This window comes from Pavona decussata, unplaced genomic scaffold (genome assembly GCF_977016875.1).
Source record: "Pavona decussata unplaced genomic scaffold, jaPavDecu1.1 SCAFFOLD_102, whole genome shotgun sequence".
In the NCBI taxonomy this organism is placed as follows: Eukaryota; Metazoa; Cnidaria; class Anthozoa; order Scleractinia; family Agariciidae; genus Pavona; species Pavona decussata.
This window is the reverse complement of record NW_028145517.1, coordinates 2,707,279-2,733,477: the sequence shown is the minus strand read 5'-3', so window position 1 is coordinate 2,733,477 and position 26,199 is coordinate 2,707,279. Positions and strand designations below refer to the sequence as shown.

At 40.2% G+C, this 26,199-nt stretch overlaps 3 protein-coding genes and 1 long non-coding RNA gene across 4 annotated transcripts in view; 2 read left to right on the top strand and 2 right to left on the bottom strand.

The window, feature by feature from the left end:
• Positions 1–18,971, top strand: part of LOC146471624 (cubilin-like) — a 29,349-nt gene extending 10,378 nt beyond the window's left edge. Inside the window, exons 3-9 of the mRNA XM_085120106.1 lie at positions 9,660–10,025; positions 11,401–11,757; positions 12,358–12,738; positions 13,851–14,591; positions 15,504–15,884; positions 17,167–17,532; positions 18,010–18,971. Coding sequence (XP_084976232.1) covers positions 9,660–10,025; positions 11,401–11,757; positions 12,358–12,738; positions 13,851–14,591; positions 15,504–15,884; positions 17,167–17,532; positions 18,010–18,191 — 2,774 coding nt within the window. The 3' untranslated portion in view covers positions 18,192–18,971. The remainder of the gene's footprint in view (positions 1–9,659; positions 10,026–11,400; positions 11,758–12,357; positions 12,739–13,850; positions 14,592–15,503; positions 15,885–17,166; positions 17,533–18,009) is intronic.
• On the top strand, positions 41–6,308 carry LOC146471626 (uncharacterized). The gene is made up of 6 exons (XM_085120015.1): positions 41–535; positions 631–927; positions 1,477–1,647; positions 2,831–3,465; positions 3,898–4,222; positions 4,723–6,308. The coding sequence occupies exons 1-6, from the start codon at positions 133–135 to the stop codon at positions 5,520–5,522; spliced, it is 2,631 nt and encodes an 876-aa protein (XP_084976141.1). The 5' UTR covers positions 41–132; the 3' UTR covers positions 5,523–6,308.
• LOC146471625 (uncharacterized) lies at positions 5,291–8,553 on the bottom strand. Its single transcript, XR_014866671.1, has 3 exons — positions 8,302–8,553; positions 6,315–6,447; positions 5,291–5,426 (listed from the first exon to the last, which is right to left on the bottom strand). It is a non-coding gene; the product is annotated as an uncharacterized LOC146471625 (long non-coding RNA).
• Positions 18,972–22,846: 3,875 nt separating the features above from the next.
• Positions 22,847–26,199, bottom strand: part of LOC146471622 (TBC1 domain family member 1-like) — a 33,942-nt gene continuing 30,589 nt past the window's right edge. The window contains exon 18 of the mRNA XM_085120093.1: positions 22,847–26,163. Coding sequence (XP_084976219.1) covers positions 25,588–26,163 — 576 coding nt within the window. The 3' untranslated portion in view covers positions 22,847–25,587. The remainder of the gene's footprint in view (positions 26,164–26,199) is intronic.

Sequence of the window (26,199 nt, the reverse complement as noted above, 5' to 3'; positions counted from 1 at the left end):
CTCAACCGCACAAAATCGTGGTTGCCATGTTTTTTTAAGGTGATTCCTCAGTATTGCACTGCGCATCCTGTACTGCGCATAACATCACAAAAGTGGCGTAATCTCGCGTGCCTAATTAACAACACTGGCAACATGGCGACTTTTATTAGTGCGGGAAATCTCGCTAGGCATAAAAATGGTCGCTTTCAAAAAATGTCGGATAGTACTAGAACGAAAAGTTTATGCCTAGCGAGAAAACGATTAAGCGAGAGTTGTAAAGGTCCATCCGCCGTTTGTGAATTCCCGGTAACCGGGAGACGCATCGTCGAGCTGAGTTTGCTTGCAAATCAGCTTGACAGTGGATGTAGTGTGTGTGGAACGCCTCTTCGTTTGTCCAACTGTACTCAAGAGACAGTCTCAGGTCTGGGAAGTTTTCTTTACATAACGTGCTCCGAGGAAGGATGCGGAGAAGTAAACGTCTGCCACACGAGCAAAGCTCACCGCGCGCAAGCAAGAGGGAGATCAGTGTTTGACATCAACACGAAACTTGCTGCCGGTAAGTACAAACAATTTTCGTAAGAACAAATAAATCCAGTTTGTTTTCAATTCGTAAATATATCTTTTGCTGATCTTTAAAAATGCTACCGATAGGAATGCTGCATGCAGGAATTGGCCCCTCTCATGTGAACTCTCTTCTGACATCAGTCAACCTCCCTGCTGTTTCCGAGAACACACTGAAAGCCAGAGAACGCGAAATCGGACCGGTATTTGAAAAAGTGGCCAAAGATTCATGTGGACAGGCGGTGGAAAAGGAAAAGAGCAAGTGGCTTGGCGAAAGTTTAAATAGTGGGAAAACGGCGAGTAATGAACAGCAAGAAAGTGTGGGTATCGGTGCATCGTACGACGCGGGTTGGCAAAAGCGAGGGAAAGGTCACAACAGTCTTACTGGTAAGCCATATAGTTTTAAAAAAAAAAGCAGTCACAGCGATTGGGCAAAGAAAACAACGTTAAAGCGATATCCAGGTATATATGTTTTACAAGCTGCGAGCAGAACAGTATAAAGTGGTTGACGTTTCTCGTGATCGAAGTCGCTTGCCGAGTTTAGAGTCGCTCTCAAGCGCGGCCGGCTGTAGAAAACAAAGAAAATTGTTCAAATTTAAAGTGATCAACATTTCCTGAATGAAATATCTTTGTTTCAAACGAAATTATCGAACTTTCCGTTTATCTTGGAACGAATAAAAGTAAAACAAAACAGGAAAATAAAGAGAAATAAAAATATGCGGACCACCGAGGGGTCACCAACATCAAATCATTTTTTCCGCGAAGAAAACGAGTCACCGCTGTTGTTTATGCCATAAATTTCATTCAAATTATTTAGCTGCATTTCTAAACCTATGTTTGAGTATAAATGTTTGATTGAGTGAGTAAATTGAGTGCTTTTTGATTATATTATATCACATATAAAACATGTCCTTGTGCTTATGTTTTGTCCTCCAGGAGCTGGTACTATGATTGGTTTGAAATCAGGAAAGGTTCTTGCCTATGGAACAAGAAACAAACGGTGTGCGATTTGCGAGGCTGCTGAGAGGAAAGGTCAGACAAAAGCGAGGATCCATGACTGTAGAATGAACTGGGCTGGGTCATCTAAGGCTATGGAGCCAGATATAGGTAATTACAAATTTTATTAAATCAAAAATAGTTTTAATAAAAATAAAAAGGGCAGCTGTAATTTAAAAATTGACAATAGTATTTAATCTAAACAATGTATTTCATTAGTATTTTGTACATGGGTTATTTATGATAGAGACAGTAGGGCGAAGACTGGTAATTGCTGCCGGCAAGAGGCGGCAGCCATCTTAATTATAATTTTGTTAACAGAATTGATTTGAAAAATCTATATCTAATTGCTGTTTGTTACCAGTTCCCAATCCCCTCTGCATTCAAGTGTGATGACGTAGCCTCAAGCTATGTGACAAGTTTCATGTTATTTATATTTTGTAATAAGGTCAAGGGTCAGAAACATGAGACCGAAACTGTGTGGTGTCAAAGGCTGGCAAGTTTTATGGTTAAAGCCATTGTCTGAGAGAAAGGGTGCATGACAGAGGAAGATAGTGAAAACTTACCAAATTAGCTTTACAAGGGTCCAAGAGTTGCCACAAGGCAGCAATTCACTTCCAATATGGAACCGCTAGTTGATTAGCCCATTAAAGCACAGGACAGAGAGGTTTTCATTTCAGCATCAAAAGTAATTGGCTTTCCTTTACAATTACACCCTGTGATTGGTTAAAAACAATCACTCTTCTTTTTTCAATCAATTAGAAGTAAAACCAAAATCAAAATGTGATTTACTCACTGCCATTTTCCCACACTACGTGTCATGTGTTTGATTTGAGTTTAGGTTTTTTGAGTTGTTGAATGGTGCATACTCACAAAATAAAATTTATTGACTTAGGCCCTGATTACATGAGACTGGTATGAATGCTGTTTCTTTTTACCCAACCCCAGTCTGAAAAAATCACCTTACACTTGTTTCACTCTGACAAGTCTGAAATCAGACCAAAGGAACCACTTAAACATGAATGGAATGTGTCACTGTCAGACCGGTCTGACATGATTTTTTAGACCAGTTTCATGTAAACAGAAGGATCAAGCATCAATATTGTGGAGACCAGCTGGGTCAGTCGGGCGATGGGAAACGAAGCATTTTATGGGGATGATTAGTAGTACATTTATTATTTAAACCTTTAGGCAAATGTCACAGGTGTTGCTTGTTGGCTCCATCAATAATCCAAACTCTTGCACAGATTCAAATTTACCATTTTTAAAATTTGCTACAAATCTCTTACCATAGGTGCTGAGTTAGCTCAAGAGTGTGCGACAAAATATAATGCTGAGGTGCAGATATTAGTTGGCGATGATGACTCTGCCACAATAAAAAAAGTCAGAGAAAGTGTGTCACACAACGTGGAAAAGTGGTCAGACATCAACCATGCAAAGAAGTCTTTTACAACCCATTTGTATGCTATACAACAGAAATTCAAGGGCCAACTTAGCACAAAGGTGATTGAATATTTTGTGAAATGCTTTGGCTATGCTCTGGCACAAAATCTCAACAATGCAGAAGGCCTGAAGACAAGTTTCCAAGCAATTGTCCCACATGCATTTGGGCAGCACAGTGAACACTGTTCTATAACTTGGTGTGGTTTCCTGAAAAACCCGTCTTCTTATCGCCATGGTTCTCTCCCACATGGTAAAGACCTTAAAGGTGAAGAGCTACAAAATGAGCTGGAGAAAGTCATGAAGCTGTTCATTGACAGTGCAGAGAAACTTGCACCCCTTGGTTCAAGCCAGGCCAATGAAGCCATAAACAACACCATTGGCAGCAAGACTCCGAAAATACGACACTATGGCGCCAGTGAAAGTAACGACTTCAGAGTGGCGTGCGCTGTAAGCCAAAAGAATCTTGGACATAGTTATGTCTCAACGGTGAGGTTTTCTATTCTTATATTGTTAAACCAGGAACCATTGAAAGTGTGATCAAATATGTAAAAATAAATAAAAGTACAAACGGAAATTCTTGTCACAGGCATTGTGATCCAAACTCTTTGCCTGTGTTACCTGTATTTACGTTTATTAATTAATCTTGCTGTAACTTAACTCTTGGCGAAATTTTCTTGGCTGTATGACTTCCTCTCAGGAAACAATTCCTTGAATGCTGGTAAAGTGTCACTAAATCCAAGTGCCAATTCTGAGAATTGTGTGGTCTTGTTAGTCTCATCCAGTGCTCTCAGCAAATGCTTGGCATCAAATGACTTACATGAAGCATTATGTGCCAGCAAAAGACATGGCACTTCAAAATTGTGCAGTCAGTCCAGTTAAATTTGATTTCTAATTTAATTTAATCAATCTTTTTGATAGGCTTTACAGGAAATCCAACTTTCACCAGGGCTTCACTGCCAACAATATGGCAAAAGGATTGAAAAAAGGATGAAAAGGCTGAGCACTGTAGAGAATTCAAGAGAATTCAAAAAAAGGAGAAGAGATAGGCACGCTAAAAGAAACACCAAAGTGAGGCAGCTGGAGATCAGAGAAGGAACCCAGTATCAGAGTGGTTTGGGGTTTAGCGCCAGTCAAACATCAACTGATCAAATTCCACCACCTGTCACTCCACCAGAGATCAGACAAGCTAGTAGCAGCAGAGAGTTTAAGACAGTAGTCTTTGATTTGGAGACCACATCACGAGGTAACCTTTACTAATTACATTATTTTATCCCCAGGATATGTAGTTATTAAAATCGTGGGAGGGCCAGTGGGAAAACAATTTTAGCTCAAGGTCTCAGCATACCTACAGAGCACAGCACCTTGACAGAGAGCCAAATATTTCCCCTGCTGGTCCAGCCAACCCAGCCAATAAACATGTGACTGATTTTGAACAGTTCATTGATGATTCAGGGTACGACTGCATATGGTAACTAGTGCTGGATTTCTATAAAAGTAAATTCAATCTGACTTTGTTGAGTATCATTGTTTAGTATAAGATTACTGTGTGTGCTCACTATCCACTTCTGTGGTATATTCTTAAACAATTTATTATTTACCTCCGTGTCTGTGAATAGTGGTGGATATTTACCTCACCGCTTTTTGTCTCACCACTATTCACCTCCACTTTTGTGAATAATTGTTAATTAGTGATTGATGAAGTAACATTAGTATTTAGCAAACACTTGTTTTTATTTTTGTCAGCCAACAATGCAGAGATTTGCCAGATTGCGGCAATTAGCGACAACCACAAGTTCAATGTTTACATCCTGCCAGTGGGTGGAATAGCGCCAAGTGCTACAGCAGTAAACAAACTCTCGGTCCATCATGGCAGTTTGTTTTACGATGGCAAACCAGTGACTGCTGTGACACTTGAGGTTGGACTGCAACAGTTTCTGGACTGGCTGCAGAGTTTTGAAGTACCATGTCTTTTGCTGGCACACAACACTAAGTCATTTGATGCCAAGCATTTGCTGAGAGCACTGGATGAGACTAACAAGACCAAACAATTCTCAGAATTGGCACTTGGATTTAGTGACACTTTACCAGCATTCAAGGAATTGTTTCCTGAGAGGAAGTCATACAGCCAAGAAAATTTAGCCAAGGATCTCCTTCAATCCACTTATAATGCTCACAATGCACTTGATGATGTGCAGATGTTACAGGAACTAAGTGCAAAATTTCTTTCTCCTTTGGTTGTAAAGAAACACAGTTTTTCTTTCTCTTGGTACCAGGAGTACAGTGCATTCTTGAGTCAGAAAAGAAGAAACCTCCAGACTCTCCAGCCCTTAATTGCTGCAAAAGCAATTTCTAAGGGAATGGCTGAGAAAGCTGCTGCATCTGGGCTGTCCTTCACTCATTTCCTCTTAGCCTTCCAAAGGCATGGAGTTGATGGCCTCTCAAATGTACTGAAAGAGAAGTTCAATGGGAAGGCTCGTGTCACTCGCAAGAAGCAAACATTCATGAACATATGTCATTTCTTCCAACACCTATCTGAAGAGTGAATTGAAACTTAAAAGTGCCTCATTGTTGCAAGAGACACCAGATATAAAATACTATCGATCTCAGATGACCATGAATAAGAGAAATAAGCAAGTGCTTCATGTACATGTGCTTCATATTGGTTTTAATTCTGCAGTTTAAAAAATTATTAGATTACTTGATGCCATTCTTTGCTGGTGAGAATTAAAAAATTCACTTTTCTACTTTCCATCAGCAGGAAATGTCTAAAGTGCAGGATGTGATTAGTAAAACACAAAATGAAACCAACAGTCCATGGTTATCTGAGAATGTAATAGTATATAAAAATACCATTACAAGGTAAAATTTGCCACTTTTTCATTCCTTTGTTTTTTCAGTTTTCCGTTGACCGTGAGAGGTAAAAGTAGCATTCATTTATCAAATATATGGAAATGTAATTCATCAATGTGTAGCCCATCTGCATTGATAAATCCCCAAAACAGTTCTTTCCACCAGTACATGTACATTGCATCTCAGGTTCACAATTCATACTAATGATAACTTCTGAATTCCATGTATTTTACATGTACAAGTACATTCAATTTGGGGAATTTTTCCTTGAAAAGGTCTAATATAGCGACTGAGTGTAAAGTAATTTATTATGTCAGACCGTAAAAGGTAACTTAGAGAGATTATCTAGGCAAGTGTATATCTAAAAGTCGTTTCTAGCTGACATAGGTTGACTTTTGGAAAACCTAAGCAGTTCACACTTAGAATAATTTTGAGGCTAATTTCTGTTCAGGTGATGGAAACATCATTTACTTACATCAACAAACCTTCCTAGCAAAACATGTGCACTATAACTTGGTGTGGTTTCTGGAAAAACCTGTCTTCTTATCGCCATGATTCTCTCCCACATGGTAAAGACTTTGAAGGCGAAGAGCTACAAAATGATGTAGCATTGCTTATCTGTTAGAGTTTAAAATGTAAAAATAATAGTTATAAAACTGCTGACATGTCAATTTGCTGTGAATTTATTGACTGTAAAGTGTCAAGGCAAATTAACAGCTACTGTAGCAGAATATAGCAGAGAGTAAGAATAATTTGCCAAAATTATTGCCCAAGGGCAGAGCCAGGATCAGGCATCATTCCTTACAGAGGTAAGGAAACAGCTGGCTATGTATACACCTGTCCAAAGAATTTTAAAAATTGAGATGGCAAAATATTTTTGCATTTTCAACTTTCAACTGCTCTCCTGGATCTGTCCCTGTTGCCACAATCGCGTTTCTCTGCAGAAATTTGGCTCTCTTATAAAAAAAAAAAAAACAAATCCATATCTTTGTGAAATTTTGCTTGTCGAAGCCAAGAAAGTGTTACTCAACATCATATTGATAAGGAAAAACCTCATTTGCATTTACTTTCAACACACTTTTACATTCGCGACTACAAAACGAAAGGCGAGTGGAGCTATTTCCGGATCCGGAAATAGCTCCACTCACCTTTTGTTTTGTAGTCACGAATGTAAAAGTGTGTTGAAAGTAAATGCAAATGAGGTTTCCCCTTATCAATATGATAACAAATCCATAAGCCATGCTTTTTTTCTTACTGTTATAAAGCACAGAGTACAATGAAGTGGGTAACACTAATCTGCGAAACTGCAGACCGCGGAACTGCGGAACCTGCGGAACCTAGAGAAATAACTAGTTTTTTTTTGCAACTTACATACCAGGTATAAGGTTACAGCTGATTTCATTGCGGTGTATAGACCCGGATTTTTTTTACATGATTCGACCAAGAGAAAATGAGATTTTCTCCTGATACGACAGTATGATTCGACGGTCATGATTCGACGAGAGGTTACCAAGCTGTTCGATGAACTCGCAAAATCATGAAGGTTCTGCACAAAGACTTGAGGTGGCGGGTGATTTATCACCAATAATTTGTACGGGAGCTCGATAAAGGAAACAGCCGATGTTCTTTTTACGAGTACCGCATTTGTTTTAAAAATCTGTAGATTGTATCGGCAACAATCTCATTTTCTCTTGGTCGAATCATGAAAAAAAAAATCCGGGTCTATACACAGCAATGAAATCAGTTGTAACCTTATACCTGATATGTAAGTTGCAAAAAAAACTGGTTATTTCTCTACGTTCGGCAGGTTCCGTGGGTTCCGCGGTTCCGTGGTCTGCAGTTCCTCAGATTAGTGTTACCCCAATGAAGTGACAAGGGCACAAAAGAGTAGGTTTGTGTTTTACCCTACAACTTCTTTTATGCTCTTATTACGTAACTTCCCTGTGTTTATGTGCTTTGCACGGCTTATAAATGCATGGGACCATGTTGTTCATAAATGTACTTCACTTTTTGTTTTTTTTGTTGGTTTCATTCCACCATTCAAAGTTTCTTTATTCGCCTTCTTTCATTCAAACATACTTTGATGGATTATTTCATTTGGTGTCCAGTTGTCCCTATAAAAAAGCTCTAACAGAATAATTTCGAGAACTATTGTAAAACAGTAAACTTATTATCTTGAAAATATTGATAACCTTAATAAGTGGCCTAGACAATTGCAATGTCTGATGTTCATTTTGGTCAATTACTTTACCGAATACCAAATTAAATCTTGCACGCATACAAAGGAGAATTTTCCAAAGCCAGGCTAGGAGTAGCGACCGTTGCTAAAATTATTTAAAAACTCGATCTAGCGCGCAAAGCACGATGCCAAATCCACATTGTTGTCTTTAAAATACAATCCTCTACACATACAATAAAGTAAAACGATGTAACTACACATTTGAGAAAAATATAAGCTTATCTTTCACTTACCGTTCACGATCGATGTCCGCCATGTTGATCTTACAAAGAAAAAACCGCACACGATGTCAGTTTCCTATGTTGTTATTCGAAGTCTTGTTCTATGATCGTCCTCTACATTGGCCACTTGTCGGTGATATAATGAAATGTTCAACTATACATTATTTATGTTTGTAAATATAAACTTTACGGTTCGAGTACAAAATCCTGCGACCTTCCGAACGTACAAACACGTGACAAAAGAAGCTTCACAACAATCCCATGAATCCTCGCGAGTTTAGAACGTACGCCAACCGATGATAGAAATGGTCATTTCACTGTCTTAATTGCTCTTCAACGAACACGGTAACCTATCTTTTTTATTGCATAATTTTGGTGATATAAACACCTTCTTCGAGTCAAAAAAGTTTTAAGAAAATTCTTCGTCAGGAAAAAAAGTATTCGAGAAAAACGTGCGCAAAATCGATACTCGTAGATACAAAGTTGTGCCGTTGAGATTATCAATGTGGGGAACCTTTCGAGGCAATACCACCTGAACTTGCGTGTCTTTGTCATACATCATATTTTACATTGTTCCATATGATCTAAATTTTCAATCTAACACCTTTTATTAAGTGTATCTTCTAAAATGTATCTCCAGCCACCACGAAATGTAAAGTGAACCGATCACTTACAAACGCGCGCGATTGCTCGGTTTTCAGGGGTAAATGGGGTAGCTTTAATCCATCATATCTCTTTGGCGAGCACGGTGACCTATGTTTTTTATTCTATTTTTCGTAACAGCACATCATAGGGAAAAATTAAGCAAAGTTTAAAAAAAATCGTTCGTCAACTTTTATTTCTGAGGAATCACCTTAACCCGCAGAGAATGTTGGTAAATTTACCGTACCCAGGCTCCAAGCGGCCAAATTTACGCTTCGTAGTTTTCCGAGATAAACGGCGAGCGAAGCGAGCCGGCGATTTTTTGGGCAACCAAAAAATACGCCAGGCAACAAAAAAATAGAGACCTGGTTGCCCAAAGGGCAATTTAGCAGGAAAGTTAGTGTCGAATACTGGTTTGCATATGAATGAAAACTAATTTTCATAACAAAAACTTTGCCCTTAGCCTCACTTTCATTATGAGGTTTACGGCAACTCAGAAATGGCCTATTAGATGTTAAGTCTGGTTGAACCCCTGTCCGCGGAAACCTCTTGTATGCTAAGGTGGACATTCCAAACCAATCACCTAGGCCGTTCCTGTCACAATCACTGTTAACATATTTAAGTAACATCAAATTTCTTAGTGGACAGTACACTTTTAGAATGTGGCTGCATCGCAATATAATGATTGCATAATATTGTACTTGGAAATTTACGTTTCTATTTCTCAGGGTGCAGTGCTAACCAGCAATCATTAGTCAACCTAGTAGGAGCTGATTGGGAACGCCTACCAAATGGTTCTTCAGGTCTGCCTATGAACGCTACTTGCCAATGGAACATCACAGCCCCTGTTGGGAAGGTGGTCGGGATTAGGGTCTCATTGGCGCGTTTTTCTGGCTCCTGTAGTGATGCACACTTAATGATTCATGATGGACCTAGCAGTGCAAGCAGCATCATTGCACAGTACTGCAATAGCACCCGGCGTCCGAATACTAATCTCGTTTCCAGTGGCCGTAGTGTGTTTTTGGAGGCGAAGACGGGATACTCCAGCTCTCCGTACAAGATGCGTGTGTATTACTTCATGCTAGATTTTCAAGGTAATTAACTCTAAGTTATTAACCTTCATTGTACTAGGCTTAGAGCCTTTAAGGGCAGTGCCTACTAATACAGAGCTATTTTTACGCAGTTTATGACTATGCAGGAAAAGCAGATCAAAGGCTTTTGGAATCCAAAAAAAAGGGGTAACCACGCTTTTTTCAGAGATAATCAACAATAATTCTGAAACACGTTAAAGTACAAAACAATGTATGTCTTTTTTTTTCAAGTTGAAGCTTAATTATCTTTAAAGGATGCGAGCTTACCCCTTTTTTTCTCCTTGGATTCCAATAACCCTCTGCCAAGATCTACGTTTCCCACATAGTTACAAACCACAGAAAAACGTCTTTGTTTTATCCGTAGATGCGCATAGCGTATGCGCAATAGCAAATGAATTGGAGGCAACGCCCTTAAGCTATGTCATATAACGTAAAACTGACTGCTCTCAGTAAGCCCCGAGACTACAGGATCCTAGGGTATGGCAGGCGACTTCTACAAGTTCTTGCATGTTCTTTTTGCTGGGCAATCCACTTTTGCGAACATTTATTGCGTTTGACGTAGAAAGAACGCACTCCAAATTGGAGTCGAGACTGTATGGGACAACGCTGATTGAATGATTGGATCTTGGGACGCGTATCTGGCGTACCCCGCAGATTTTGCAGGGGCGTATGACATCATCACCAACTTGGCAAAGAAGAGAGAGCCTGGTGACATCGAATGCACTTCTTAATCTTTGATCACTGCTTGTAAAAAGGACTAATTATCATAGGGTCGTAGACCTGAAATGTAATTGGAATTATGCAAGAATAAACCGTCCAGACGAATATATAACAAAGTATTTCCATTATTTGCTTCAAATCTTAACAGCGAAATTTAAAGAATCAAGAAAAATAAGAGCCTAAATCACTCCTTGCAAATATTTTCGGAACTGCAAATCATGCCCAAGAACTCCAGCGCTTTTTTCAGTAGAAGTCAACATAAGCAGAAATATCGGGACAGGCCTTTTAAAGATTACAGAGTATTAGGGTAAGGGGTCACCAAATAATCAAGGACTTTGGTTTTTAATTAACATCCCAAGTATTATTGTACTTAGGGTTCGAAAATTCGCGAGAACAATAGACGAAATTCGTCGAAATTCGCTCTCATTACTTTTACACAGTACTGTAAGGGAGGTCTACTCTGACAAGCGAGTTAGTGTTCCCCCTCCTGGGACGGAGGAAAAGTGGCTGCTCCACACACAACTCCAGAAACAGTCCGGGGGGACCATAAAAGAAATAAAAACACACCAATTCAAAGGTCGGGCGTCTTTCAAGGAAAAGGGATTAATATGGATGGGGCTTCAGAAACATGCACGTACTTATGTACATAATTTTTCAGATTGCTCTACAAACACCACCTTAGATGCCCCGGAGTCACCCACAGAAGGATCATTTTCCAGCCCATACTACCCTGATGGCTTTCCCATGAACATCACTTGTGGATGGTATATCACGGCTCCGGAGAATCACACTATCAAGGTTGAGATTACATCGGGGTTAAGCAGCTTGTCTTCTTCAAGCGTGGAGGTTTATGATGTGGATGGCTCCGAACTTAGTGCTATCAACCGTCATTTCAAGTATTTCGAAAACACGGTATATTCCAAGTTTCGTAAAGTGTACGTCTTGTTTAAAAGCGGCGATCAACGCAGGCCTATGGAGAGGGGGATTTCTGTTTCCTATACAGCTATCAAGATAGGTAAGCCAGATCACATAAGTTCCTCTTGTGATTGTTTAATGAATGTTCTTTAAGACGACAAGTAGTTCTTTACTTTTTGTAGGGAAAGTAAAGGTGATGTTACACAGAACGATTTTGAATGTAACGTTAAAGTTGTTATCGTATAACAGAGCACGCGAGATTTTTTAACGAAGCAACACAGCAATAAACTGTTGTGTTAAAAATTTTCCGCGCGCTGTCGCTAAAAGCTGTTCCGTGAACCGAGCAGACGCGACGATGCAGGAATTTTCGTAAATGTTTATAATTGTCGGAAGTTGTCGGCCACACTGTCGGCCTTGGTCGGACGTTTTCGAATACCTTCGGCTAGATGCCGTCAATCTTGAAGAGACTGATCGTGAAAGGCTGTCAACAAAGGTAAAGTAAGGATTTGAGAGAAAGCTATGAAATATAATTTTTACAGTAACTATCAAATTCCTCTTGCGCTCATTGGCTAATTTGTATCATAGGTGAGAGTACAGAAATGTAAAAGTGGAAAATCACTATGACTGGGGTGAAAAAGTCAGCTAGTGTGCCCGTGTAAACTGGCTGGTTTAACTGTTTGTTTCAATGATATTTCCTCAGCGAACTCCTGTTCGTCTTCTAACTCAAAGGCACAAAACATGAACATTATACTGCGAGATTCCTCTGGTGTGATCAAAAGCCCTGGATATCCCTCTAACTACAACATGGATCTAATCAGCCAATGCATGTGGAAGATCACTGCTCCAAAGGGACAAGTTGTACAATTGACCTTTTTAAACTTCCGAATGGGTTTGGTGCACTGCGTTGATATAAAAAACAGCGTAAACGAGAAAGACCCCTTAGAAATATCCCGCTGTGGTCGGAAGAGGCCATTTACAGTGTACTCAACTGGGAGGGATCTCAGCATCAATGTCCCCGATTCTTATGGTATTGGTTCAACAAATATAGGATTCATGGCAAATTACAGATTTGTGCCTGCAGGTGAGAAAAGATGAGTAGGTACGGTATGACATTACTTTATTTTGCCACCATACAGTTGCTTTAGCTCCCAAGCACAATTTTCCAAAGTTGGTGGGTTGGAGATTTTTTTGAAACAAAATGCATTACTGGAAAGTATTAAGTAAATTTAGTCTGGCAGACTTGCATTGAAATAGGGTAGATTAAACTGGAACTGTTTTATTTGTTAACTGTCCTGTAATGTTATACCCTGCGAGCAGAGGCCCTTCGATCTTCCTAGATAAGTCGGGAAGAGGAAGAGACCTCTGCGAGCCGCTTCGACTTTCTTTGATTTGCCGCTCATCCACCGAAGTGGATGAGTCAGTCCGGTTGGAAATCAGTTTTCCCTGTTTAGGCTCAGTGCGCATATGTGTTATTAATTATTGCTTACTAAATACGCGCCCACAGTTCATTGTTTACGCTCGTGAATTTCAGTGTTAAAATTATAAATTTCGTTTTGAAAACCATCAAAAGTACAGATTTTTTTGGTAATTGTGGCATAATTTTCCACACTCTTATTACTTTAGCGTATTCCTGACCTCTGCCCCACCCCTCCCCCGCCCTTTAATTTGTTTTGGCAGCCTTGATCACCACGTTTTTATCCATTTCCTTGAATAAATCTTCCCTAGGAAGGTGGACATGGTACTCCCTATAATGCGTTATACGGGGATGGCTCTGCTCCAGAGAGGTACCTTTTTCAGGCTAGAGGTGTATACAAGGGTAGGGATTTCACGAACTGAAGTATTGAAAAGATTAGGGAAAACTGTCAGTTAGGTATTTAAAAGGGCCTTTCAAAACATAAAGAAAAGGCCAAAAAACAAACAAACAAAACAAAACAAAAAAGAATACAGTGTTTCTACTACAAGTCTGTGAAAGGGGTGCCATTTTCTATGGAAGATATATGAAAGGGTAAGGGTTTGGACCTAGGGGCTGAGCCTCCCAGAATAAAACTTTCTTGAGTAGCCCCCCCCCTCCCCCCCCCGCCTTGGGGCGAGCCTCCCCGTAAAAAAACTTTCTTAAGTAACCCCCCCCCCCCCCCCCTGCCCCTCGTGAATCACCCACAGTTATTTGACGTCTCTGTTTTACTGATATTCAAGGCTTGTCATCTGGAACTTGCATCCTCAAAGACCATAGCACCATACACATGGCTGCTGGCGATGAAAGGAGCTTTGCAACCCCAGGGAATCCCTCATTGTCGGGGACAGGAAGTTGCAGCTGGAACATTACCGTGCCACCAGGGAAGTTTATAAAGCTTAGCTTTTTAAGTTTCAAGGGAGTATGCGAGGACGACTATGCAGAAGTCTTTGATGTGACAAAATCCACGAGTAAAAGTTTGACAGGAGCGTTCTGCAGAGAAAAAGTTGTTTATTCAGAAGGTAATAACGTCCTCGTCAAATACACAAGGCTGAAATCGTCTTATTTTACAAGAGGCTTTATTGCTTCGTATGTAGCTGCCCCTGCCGATTATTCTTGCTCCAGGAGATACCCTTATGTCTACAATCTTACGGGCACTGATTCTGGTGAATTTGCAAGCTTCAATTATCCCATGCTCTACTCCAATGATGTTAGATGTTCATGGGTCTTGGAAATTCCAGTGGGGTATCGTATCGAGGTGATTTTTGATTCATTTGATGTACAAAAATCAGAAGACTGTTCAACAGACTATGTGGAGGTTAAACAGGGCTTTAAAGAAGAGTGGGCATCAACAGTTACGAAACTCTGTGGTCCTTGGCTCCCTGATCCTGTGCATTTATATTCCAATATGTACGTGGATTTTGTGTCTGACAGCTCAGAAAAATTCCCAGGATTCCATGCAAGCTACAAGGTGACTTCTAACCGTAAGTATTTGAATTCATAACAACTGTTAAAACAGAGTAATAAGTTTGGGTAGGTTTTCCCCACCAGGGAGCAGGGGAGACTTAAATTTCTAAGGTGATCAGTTAATAGACTACGAGCAGTCCTTCTTTTTTTTAAGGGCGATTTAGACGGTACGATTTTCTCTTACGACTGTCGCATGCGATTTTTAGAGCGTGCGCCGCTTGCGTCATGTAAAAATCGTACACAACTCTCGCCACTCAACATTGCCTTTACCTACGATTGTCGTAGGATTTTTAAAACATGTTTTAAAATCCTACGACATTTTTCGTGTTGTGTGCGTCTGTCGTAAGGATGTTGTAGGTTGATTTACACGACGCGATTCGTGTTGTAGGCATGGCGTAAGCGTGTCGCATGCGACAAATCGTAGGCAAAATCGTACCGTCTAAATCGCCCTTTAGAGATACTAAAGCGAGCAAACCATGCGCGAGCACGCGCGATGATTGCCTCCCGCGAGGAGACGCGACGCGCGAGGGAAAGCGAAAAATACCTTTCCCTCGCGCGTCGCGTTTCCGGTTCGAGGGGAGAAATTTTCGCGCACGCTCGCGAGATACGCTCGCTTTAGTAATCCCCTTAGGCTAAAGTGATGGGGATGTGAGAGTGAAGGCATGATTCCATTACTTTTGTCAAATGCAAAAGAAACTCTTGCCGCTGTGAAAATTTATCTGGGCATTTGCCGTGTCCGTAACTTGCTGTACAATTCGGCTGTTTTGTTCACGAGGCGTTAAAGTTCAGTTCAGTCGATTTATCAATCTTAGATTGACTTCATTTACATTTAAGTGCTTATATTCAAGATTAAGCCTCGTTACATGGCATGTCGAAAAATAGTCGCTGTTCACATACCTTTGGCAATAGCTGTGATTATGTAATTTCAGCGGCCATGGGACCATGCAAACTCCAAGGAGTCGACAATGTTATTCCGCTGACTGGCGAAACAGGGAGGCTTTTCTCACCATTGTATCCACATGCTTATCCACCAAACATGATGTGCACATGGATGATAACAGTACCCAAGGGGAGCTTTGTACAGCTAAGCATCAAGTCCTTCAACCTGGAAAAGGCTTGTGATGATCCTGTTCTTGAGATCCGAGATGGTCCAACTTTATCAAGCAAGTTGCTGAAATCTTTCTGTGGAAGAGATTTTCTGCCGTCAGTATTTGCCAGCGGCCACCAACTGTGGATTCGGTTTCAGACTCCATCGGATAAGCATTTGAGAGGAACTGGCTTTGATGCTTCATTTAAGGCAGTTACTCAACGTAAGACGATGTTTTAATGTGTAGTGTTGCACTGTTCTGTATATTACCGTATGTGTTTGTTCGTAGCTTCCCCCTCAGAATGGCCTCAGAGTTAATTCTCTGATCCATCATTTGAGTCTGGATACAGTATAATATCTGTAAGGTCACCAAAATCACAGTTTTCCTATCTTGTGAATTGCGCATGTGCAATGCACGAGTTATCGTAATGAACGGAAATGGCACTCGGTTGGTCGTTCCATTGGTCGCTCGATAGGCTGTAAACTTTATATTGATTTAATCGGAATTTAATCAAAGTTGTAAATCCTTCATTAGTGTACGTATTATGTATTCACCATCAGTCGCCATTACGGGACAAGAAACAGGCATTACAAACACAGCAAAATAGAGCCGTTTCTAGAATTTGCGACGAGGTGTACCAAATGATTACCCACAAAAGCAAACATATAAATATTCCGGCCCACCGCACGGCCTCCGCCTCCCTTCATTCACCAGTTGGTTTATAGAGCCCTTTGATTAACTACTCGAATGGAGAACGCTACATCACGGTTGATGTTGTTTTCAGTACGGTAAACGCGGTAAAATATTAGCTCTCAGTCTAAAGAAGAACAAGGAGGAGGAAGAGGAGGAGCAGAAGAAGAAAAAGTAGCAGTAGCGGTAGTTGCGCGGTCGTAGCGGTAGCTGCTGTTGCTGCTGCTGCTGCTGCTGTTGTTGCTGTTGTTGTTGTTGTTGTTGTTGTTGTTGTTGTTGTTGTTGTTGTTGTTGTTGTTGTTGTAGCAGCAGCAGCAGCGAGAAGATGCCCCCTCTAGTAGCAGCGAGAAGATGCCCTCCCGGAGTCGATGGTCGATTCCCGGGACGTACAGATTACAAGCGTGAGGACCTGTCACGACACCAACCCAGCAAGAGTGTCCAAAGATTGTAAAAAACAACACGTAAAAGTGACGACGCGGATCTATTGGACCCTCTGACTAGGACGGCCACAGCGGTTTTTCTGTGCTAAATTACCAAACAACTACTGCTCATACTCTTGGTATGAGAATCAAAGAAGCAAGTACCTTTAGACATAATTCGAAATATCATTTCATTCACTATTTCAATTGACGAGTTCGCTCATTGAGCCCTTTTATGATGATGAGGATGATGTTGATGATGATTTATTTATGTATGTATTTATTTGTTAATTGATTGATTGATTGATTGATTGATTGATTGATTGATTGATTGATTGATTGATTGATTGATTGATTGATTGATTGATTGATTGATTGATTGATTGATTTTGTAGTACCCGCTAGTTTCTCCTGTACTGGGGGCCGTCGAGATATTAAAGTGGATTCGGATCAGTCTGGTAGTCTGGCCAGCTTCAACTATCCTCTGCCTTATGAAGGTGACGTGGAGTGTACCTGGGTCATCCAAGCAGAGTCTGGTTATCAAGTTGAACTTTCATTTGACGTCTTCAATGTGTCCGAACCCGATCTCGATGGCACGTTCTGTTTTGAGGATTATGTGAAGATTGAAAGCCCATATGACAGATACTGTGGATCAGAGAAACCTGAACCGGTAACCTCGTATGAATCACAAATAACTGTTGTGTTCAAGTCAAGCGGAAAGAAGAAATATCCAGGATTTAAAGCTACTTATCAAAGAAAGAGTACGTTTAAGAGGTTTGATGCGAAGGGAAGATAATTTAAGGATTTATGCGTTGGTCGATTGCTTTCAAAAAAATGAAGAAATTAATTCCTCCTTTTCCCATCAGGGGATGACCTTCGGATGTACTCTAAGCAATTGAACGGAATTTACTATTCCACTGCTTTGCACAAACTTTCCATTCCATTTCCATTTAATTGGCTCCCTGTGACATTACATAAGTTTTTTTTATCAACTATTGGAACTGGTAATGGGGCTCTTCTCCTAGATATTAAGAAACTTATCCGTTTGACAAGGAAAGTTCCCAGGCTTTCAACGGAAAATTTTTTTCTGAACGGAAAACGTCCCAAACTAAAATGTCCTGAGTTTGACATCTCTGGTTTACATTGCCTGCACTGTTTCTCCGTTTACCTGGCCTTACTTCTGTTTCAGGTATCTGTGTACTGATGTCAGCCTGTTTTACCTATTTCTCTTATTTTAGAGACCCCAATGCCCCTCATCATAATCGTGGGTATTTGCGCTGGTGCAGTTTTCGTTTTGGCCTTGGTGATTATAGTGAGTTATAAGTGCTGGAAGAAGCGTAAAGAAGCTGCTGCTGCGAGGCAAGGAATACGAGTGTACAAGGGTCACGAGAGCATCCCATTACAGGAGCAAGCCACATGAGTGTTATGTCAATCTTGACATTTACGACTGCACACGAACACGTAGTTGTCACAAACTTGTGCCACGTTTCAACACCTACTACAGTCGAACTTCCCGTAAGCGGACACCATTAGGACCAGAAAAAGTGTCCGCTTAAGAGAGGTGTCCGCTTATGAGAGGTTAAAAATGTAGTGTTTGTATGTAGCTGAAAATTTGACCAAGTAACGGTTACGAGAGGTGTCCGCCTACGGGAGGTGTCCGTTAGCGGAGTTTTGACTGACTGTACAGGAAAAATTCAGGAGCCAGTTGCATAAAAGTTGCCGATAAAGACCACCTTTCTACCAGCATACGCCTAAATTTTAGTCCCGAGTAACGTCAGACGTTTGCTAACGCCCAAACACGTGCAACCGACGTAACTTCCACGCTTGAGTGAACGTCTGACATTAGCTCTGAGTCCCGGATGTAAATCGTTTATGCAACCGGCCCCAGTTGCACACAGGGATTCTGTTATTTGGAACGTTTTAACACCACATTATCAAAATGTTAACAATACAAGAGTGTGTGTAAGGAGAGTTCGAAGAATGTACATATTGAAAATCCTCGATTTTAACGTTGAATTTCTTCAAACAAGTGGACATTTTTATTGTCAACTAGACTGTATGGTATTAATAGTACTAGACTAGGGTTACAAGTATAGTATTACTTTAGTTGTAGAATCGTATTTTTTAAAGTTTTAACACGAACCCACGAGTTGTTGTCTCAAAACACACTGTGTCTAAATAAAAGTTATGGTATGGTGTAGTAGGTTATGATTTCAAAATAATGACCACCATGTTCGCTACAGGTATTCAATTGTCAAACGTCTTTGTAAAAGGAACATAGCCTTCTTTAGTATAAGTTGTGTGCGACGTTGACGCAGTTCCGCTACCCTTATGCGTCGATTTACACTTCACAATTATTCCACGAGCGCGCGTTGAATGTGAGATGATAGCGCGAGTGGAATAATTGTTTTAAAAAAACAATCACGAAATATTGCTAAATCTTGCTGATTTCGATTTGCAAAAACCACCAGATGACAATTTAATGGCCGCTATTCCTCTGGCATGGTATAATGGCTCATACACCATGGCTGCTAAGCCAAACAAATTCCTGGAATTGCATTATACAATGATCCAGTTTTTAATAATCTTGTTTATAAGAACTTTTTGAGGCTGAGATTAACCTAAATTTGAGGAACATACTTAGACCATACCCCAGGCTGGACCAGGTTGAGAGGCAGTTTAAAACGTTTTTACTTTGATCATTCATTATAAAATTAAGCAGTATGAATACGGGTAAATAAATGTGTAGTCTATACAGTGCGGTTTAACCAAATGACGACAGTTAACTGGCACAATATCTTGTACGCAACATTGGAGTAACCCTCAAGCTTGTAACAGGTAACTTGATACCACATAACGGTAATGATACTCTTTGGTAGGTTCCTGGTTTCACATGCGCACAGTTAACTTAAAAATATCAGGCTCAAATTGCCAAAAATAATAAGAACGTTCAGCCACAGCCCCAAAATTAGGCGTTCTTATACAAAAAAGTGTATTTTAACTGGCGGCAATCGAGCAATGCTGCACTTGAGAACGAACCCTGCTTCTCAATATTTTGAGGATGACTTAACCCCATTTACGGAGTTATTTTCTTAGGACTGTAGGATTTCACTCAGTCTCAACAGTCAGAAATAGTTTTAACACTACCCCTCACGCTACTATTTGGAAAACTCAGGCCACTCATTCCAGTGGAGAATTAGCCTCCCTCGCAGACGCTACTTTGGCTCGTCACGCAATCTTTCCTCCCCAACGTTCGTTTGGAGGAAAGATTGCGTGACGTGCGAGCCAAAAGAAGGTGTGAGAGCGAGGCTAATGGAGAATCGTTTGTTTGGCAAAATCCTATTTCAAAGAAAATATCATACTTGAGGACCTAACCTTGGGCAGTTGTTTATTTTTCGAATAACTATGTACAATCGCGGACTACTTTTTAACCCTGGTGATAAAGGTTTTTATTAATTTTATTCTTTAGACTTGAATATGTACACCTTTCAACTTTTTTTTTTAATCAAAACTTATTCTAACACAACAATTCCATTGGACTATCATATATACCAAACACCTGATACCATTGATTCCCGGAAATACTGAAAAAGAAGGATGCTCTTAGTGAAAGAAAGATCTTTTTAAGTGACATTTACTTTGAATACTTACCTTCGAGTTTCTCTTGGAGTTGTAGGTTTGTTTCCTCTTCCTCTAGTTTCTTCTTTCAGACCAAATATGTAATTTTCTGGTAAACCCGTTTCTGCAAAAAACATACCCGTTTTCAGACTTTCATACCAAAAAGGTTTAAATCTTTATACTATTTCACACCAAAACGGTTCAAAAACTATACTCTTAGGAACCTCACACACCTATATAGAGTGTTTTTACATGACGTCACAACGGCCATGTTGGTGTCCCAAAACAAGGAAATGGCGGACATGTTGGTGTCCCAAACTAAACCTCCGGGAATTGAACTCTATTTTTATGCAAATACTTTCTTTCGTTTCAGTAAGCCAATATGGCCAGTAGTCACGTGAATGAAAACGCTATATAGCTTTTTTTGAGGGGTACCGCCTTCTGGAGGTGGGGAGGGGGGGGGGAGGAGCTGTTTACAGGTATTTCACATCAATTTTATCGTACCTAAGAAAATAATTGTACACTTGTAAGTCAGATGTAGATAATCACTAAAACAAATATAACTAAATTTAAACCCACAAGCGTATGCAATCTAATGTGTATTAACCAGAACATATTGCCAGTGTCCAAACAAATACTCGTTGAAGATGCTTCTTATGAAACGTTAGGGATTTGGTTTTACCGATTTTTGGACCACTTGTGATGTCATTAGTTTCGCAATGTGAGCTGTCAGTGCAAGAGACGGAGAGCCCGAGTAAAATCTTTTAACATTGGTTTCCAATATAAACAAGGAAAATAGGACACATTTTGTTAAGTCATGCCCATTATGAGCAATGAAATTTTCTGCGCCACGTGCTTTTCTAAGCTCGGTTACCCGAGCCACAAAAAGTAAGCTTTGCAATCTGACGTCACCACGATGAACAAATGTGTCACTTTAACAGTTAGCGGGTTAAGAAAATTTGCAAAATGCGTCTTTTCTATCTTTTAATCCGTCTAGATGTAAATTTTAGAACAATCGCAGTGTCTCCCACCAACTTAGTCTTTGTTTCGAAAAAAAGCATATCATGACAATAGAGGATATTACATGGCGGTGCGAAGATATGAATGTTATTTTCGAGTGGTAAAAACAATTTTTTACGAACGAGCGCAGCGAGTAAAATATTGTTTTTAACACGAGAAAATAACATTCATATCTTCGCACCGCCGTGTAATATCCTCTATTTGTTATATAGACAAATCTATCACTCGCCATTTTTCACTGACTGTTTGCACAATCAACCGTGAAAAGGCGGGAAATGACGCCATCAATATGCTCACAAGTGAGGATATGGAAAATACGCCACTCGGGTCCCGGATGTAGTTTCGTATGAATTTTACGAGTGGGGTATTTTCCAGTATAGTACGTGATAGAATATGCTCTTGTAAATCTCAGATCTAATTACCGTCTTTTCCGTCGTCTTGTAGCTTTGTGCGCAGCACTGTAAAGGCCCCCAAACTTCATTCACCATCGTTTTCTCTCGTCAGAGTCCACTCGTTCTAAGCATGTAATTCGCGTCAGTCACCCGTCATAATACCTATTAAGCTTTCTTTCTAGATGCATCACCTGTCACAAACTGTTGTTCGAATTTATATCTTGACGATCTACACGTTGGATGAATAACCAGTCTGGAATTACAACCGTCAGACGCGCTAACCACTACACTGTCACGCCTCCAGAACAATAAAATAGGTACGCGTCGGGTCATGTGGGTAGTGCTGTGCACGCGCTGCGGACCTGTTTGTTTGCGGCTCGCTCGCTTGCTCACTCACTCACTCACTTGCAAGCCGGACGACATAGTGGGTAGAGCACTACTCACTCTTGCATGCCTGACGACATAGTGGGCAGAGCACTACACAGTGCACTACCCACAAAAATGTAATGTCATGAATAAATGATAGATGAATTTTTTCAGTCAGTGACAGGTATAATGGGAAAAGAAAATTCGAGTTCTCTTTTTAATGACAATTTAACAATTTCAGCAACAGCAGACAAATAATCTATCCAGGAGGATAAATAATTAACTGATATAAGCTGACTGTAATCAGTTGGGATCAAATCCGGCTTAAATGGTAAGAACAGGGCATTTTTTTTTCAATCTCACTGTGCAAAGTGAGAAAGACTTGCCAATCTGTTGGTAAGAGAACAACGCGTTGCATTCATTCTGATCTCTAAGCATGTTATAAGAATTAAATTCTTCTTTTCGCACATAACCACAACGCTTTGAGTTTCGCAAGAAAAGCTCCCTACAGTGTTTATATTTGCCGATTAGAGAACTGCTTCGCTCGCTTTCAGCTCTCTTACCGTGGTTCTAGCGGCAGCAATAGTTTTAGTCTCGTTCCCAGGCTTAAACGCCCCTTCCCTTCGAATGCGCACCAAGAAAGGCTGGGGACGAGGTTGATCTTATATTAGCATCGTACAAATAACTTTGTAGACTTTTTTTTTTTTTACTTTATTGCGTTATTTCACAATTTACAGAGCATCTCAAAGTAAACAATACTTAATTAACGAATTCAAAGAACTGTAGTCAAAGACAAGTTAGGATAATTTTGGAAAAATAAAATTATTTCAAGGATTTGCTCGCAAGCTTTCATATCACGCCAAACGGCTATATTTCTTAATTCTTTGTTATGTATTGTAATTCACAATTTACAATCTCTCAAACGTAACACGTTTCACACACGGATTCATAGACTATTTACTCAAATATAAAGCGGCTCAGATAAGTTTGAAAAATAAAACGTCCTTTATTCGTATCAGACTACGTTTCAAATGATCAAACCTGATTAAACCTAAGACTTGTATTTCTCTACAAACGTCCTCACCAAGATTCTTCATTATCTGAAATTATTTCGCATCATTTTCTTTCTAACTTTGTTGCTGGTAAGTGCGTTTTCGGGAAATAGTCATATCCTTCATCTTAATGAGCAAAAGTGAAATTTGTGTACAAGAGTGAAGAGAAAAGGAATTGATTGATGCCTTATCACAATGTCTAAAAAATTAACAAATAAGCTCTGGTAGTCCTAACTAACCCTTTAAGCCCCAGCAGTGATCAGCATCAAATTTCTCCTTGTAATATCAATGCTTATTCAACCACTGAGGTCATGAGAATTAAGGTTATGATCACCCAAGGTGAATTTTCTTGATTTTCTGACAACTTCTTCCCAGTAATTTTATAAGAAAAGTATGGAGAGAAGATAGGAGAATATCAGGGGTTGAAGGGCTAAAGAAACGCCCAATATGCTACGCTTGTTTGTTAGCTTTACATGATCAACTATTTGCAGACTTAACGTCGACCTTTCAAGTTGGTCGACCTGTTGCAAATCAAAATATTCCACTTTCAAAAACCAAACATTAACAGCAATTTTTCTTTTTACAAAAGGAAAAGGTGGAACTAACAATTTTTTCTTTAAATTCACATTCCTTAATTATAACAAATTAATTTAACATTATTCAATCTATTTTGATTAATTTTAGTACCTGTACAACAGGCAAATTATTTACTTAAATGAAGATAATATGAAACACTTTCTGCTGCCCAATAATTCGAAACTGCTTCACCTATTCCTCATTTAATACAACCCTTACACTCCCCAAGATTATCCTTAAACTTAACTAATCTTAGGCTTTGTCGTGTGGCTCCAACTTTGGAGCCTGCACTGAAAATTCTTGAGCTCGGCACGCACTAGGGGACATATGGCTGGGACATGTTCCCTCGTGTGCACTGTACGGGAGACGACAGCTACTGAAGGTTCGTGGGATAAACAGTAACGCGTTTTTATTGGTGCATTTCTATTTTGTAGCGGGGACAATTTGCAAGAGCAGTGCACACAATGTAACATTGAAAATGCGGGGGCGCTTTGTCCCCGCTTCAAAACGCACAAATTTGAACATGCTGAATTCCATGCAACATGTTGCAAGGATACAATTTTGTCACATACACACAGTGGAAAATAGTCCCTGAAATATGTCCCCCTAGTGTACGCCGAGTATTAAGTGCGCATTCAAATGAAAGCTGTTGTGCACAAAATGGTTTTTCCTTTCCAGTCTGTGGATGCAATCTTCAGTAACGTGTGACCATTTAATTGAAGGCCACTGTGTACGTACTGTGTTCTATATTTTGAGCCACCAGACCTGTGGATGAAAAACTTAAGTGACCATTCAATGAAAGCTATTTATCAGTATTTTTTTCCCCTGTGGCGCTGTTCATTATGCTGAATAAGGTTGTTCTAGTTTTGAGTCTGTGGATGAAAATCCTTCAAATGAAAACTAATCTCAATAAAGTACTTTCACTTGCACAGTACTTTCCTGTGAAGCTGATTATTACGCTGTACAAGGTGGCTTTGAGCGTTGAGTGTGTGGATGAAAGTGTCTCAAAAGCGTCCAGTACGTTTATGTGGTACTGTAGGTGATGACCCTACCTACCTATGGATGAAGCTATTCATATGAATGCTACCGAGCAATACTTCAAATGTGGTGCTGTTTGTTTTGACAGCATCTCGAACACTAAAATAATTTTTAATTTTTCCCACTTTAAGATTCGGAGTGAAAGGGCTACACTACCTTCAATATACCTCACGTTCGTTAACAAGAATACACAATTTGGTTTAAAATATTAATCATTAATACCCTCTTTATACCCAGAAAAATATTGACTTCATTCTGTTACCTGTTACTTGTGACGCAAAATAGAACCTTGAAGAGAATGTCGTGAGAAAATGCGCCACTAGGTGGCACGTGATAAGTACTTGACGTAGCACGCCTGGCACGTGATACGCATGTATTACAGGAGTGCTGACGCGTGATGCAACCATGTTTTAAGATGAGTAGCACAAGATGTGTACATGTCATATGATATGCGTACATAATGCCTGATTTATGGCACATCAAGTCATATCTAGAGCCCAACGAGGACAACTCGAAATCAACTGTGCTGATTCAACTCTAAGTACGATTACAAAAAAAAAAAATTCAAAACCCCAAAGTATGACTGTAAAGACTTGACATCAACAATGATTGGAGTGACTTCCCAATAAACCCTCTTTCTTTCAAACTACATTTTGATTTAATCCCTTGAAAAATATACTTATCTTATAAGTGTTTTTCCCCCAGAGCTGTAAAAACTAATTTTCATCGACGTTAGCACCAAGGGCCCAAGAACTCATCTACTAACAACCAGGTCCTCGCACTTGTCACTGAGAGGAGGACTGGCACTATTCGACCCAGGCTTCCCCTCGTTGAACTCATCGGAGTCGGCTTCGTCATCGGTGCTGCCGATGTGCTCGAAACTGTCCGTGTTTTCTTCGGTGAAACTCGCATTCATCTCGGCAAAAGTCGGTTTGCACTCGGTAAGAGCACTCGTCATCGTTATTCCTTCGTCAACGTCGGCTGCAGCGTCGGCCAAGTCGTCCTCTGCGGCCAATTCATCCTCTGCCGCTACTGTGCCGTTTGAAAGCACCTTGTGTTTGAGTTTTTCAAAGTTCCTTTTCAAGCTTTCGTTCTCGGCTTTCACGGATCTAATGATGCCAAGAAGCTCATTTTGGTTGATTTGCATGGTGCTTATCGTGCTCTCTAGCCCGTGAATCGTGTTCCTAGCGCAGGAGAGCTGCTCATTCAGACACTGAATCACTTTCGTTTTGACGGCGAGTTCAGCCTCCAGTGATTCCACTTTCTCGCTCTCAATCTCGTCAAATGAGGCTACACTCAAGTCTTCCTCTTTGAGCACTTGGTACTCAACCTGGAAGTAACACAGCACTGAAAATCAGCAAGGAGG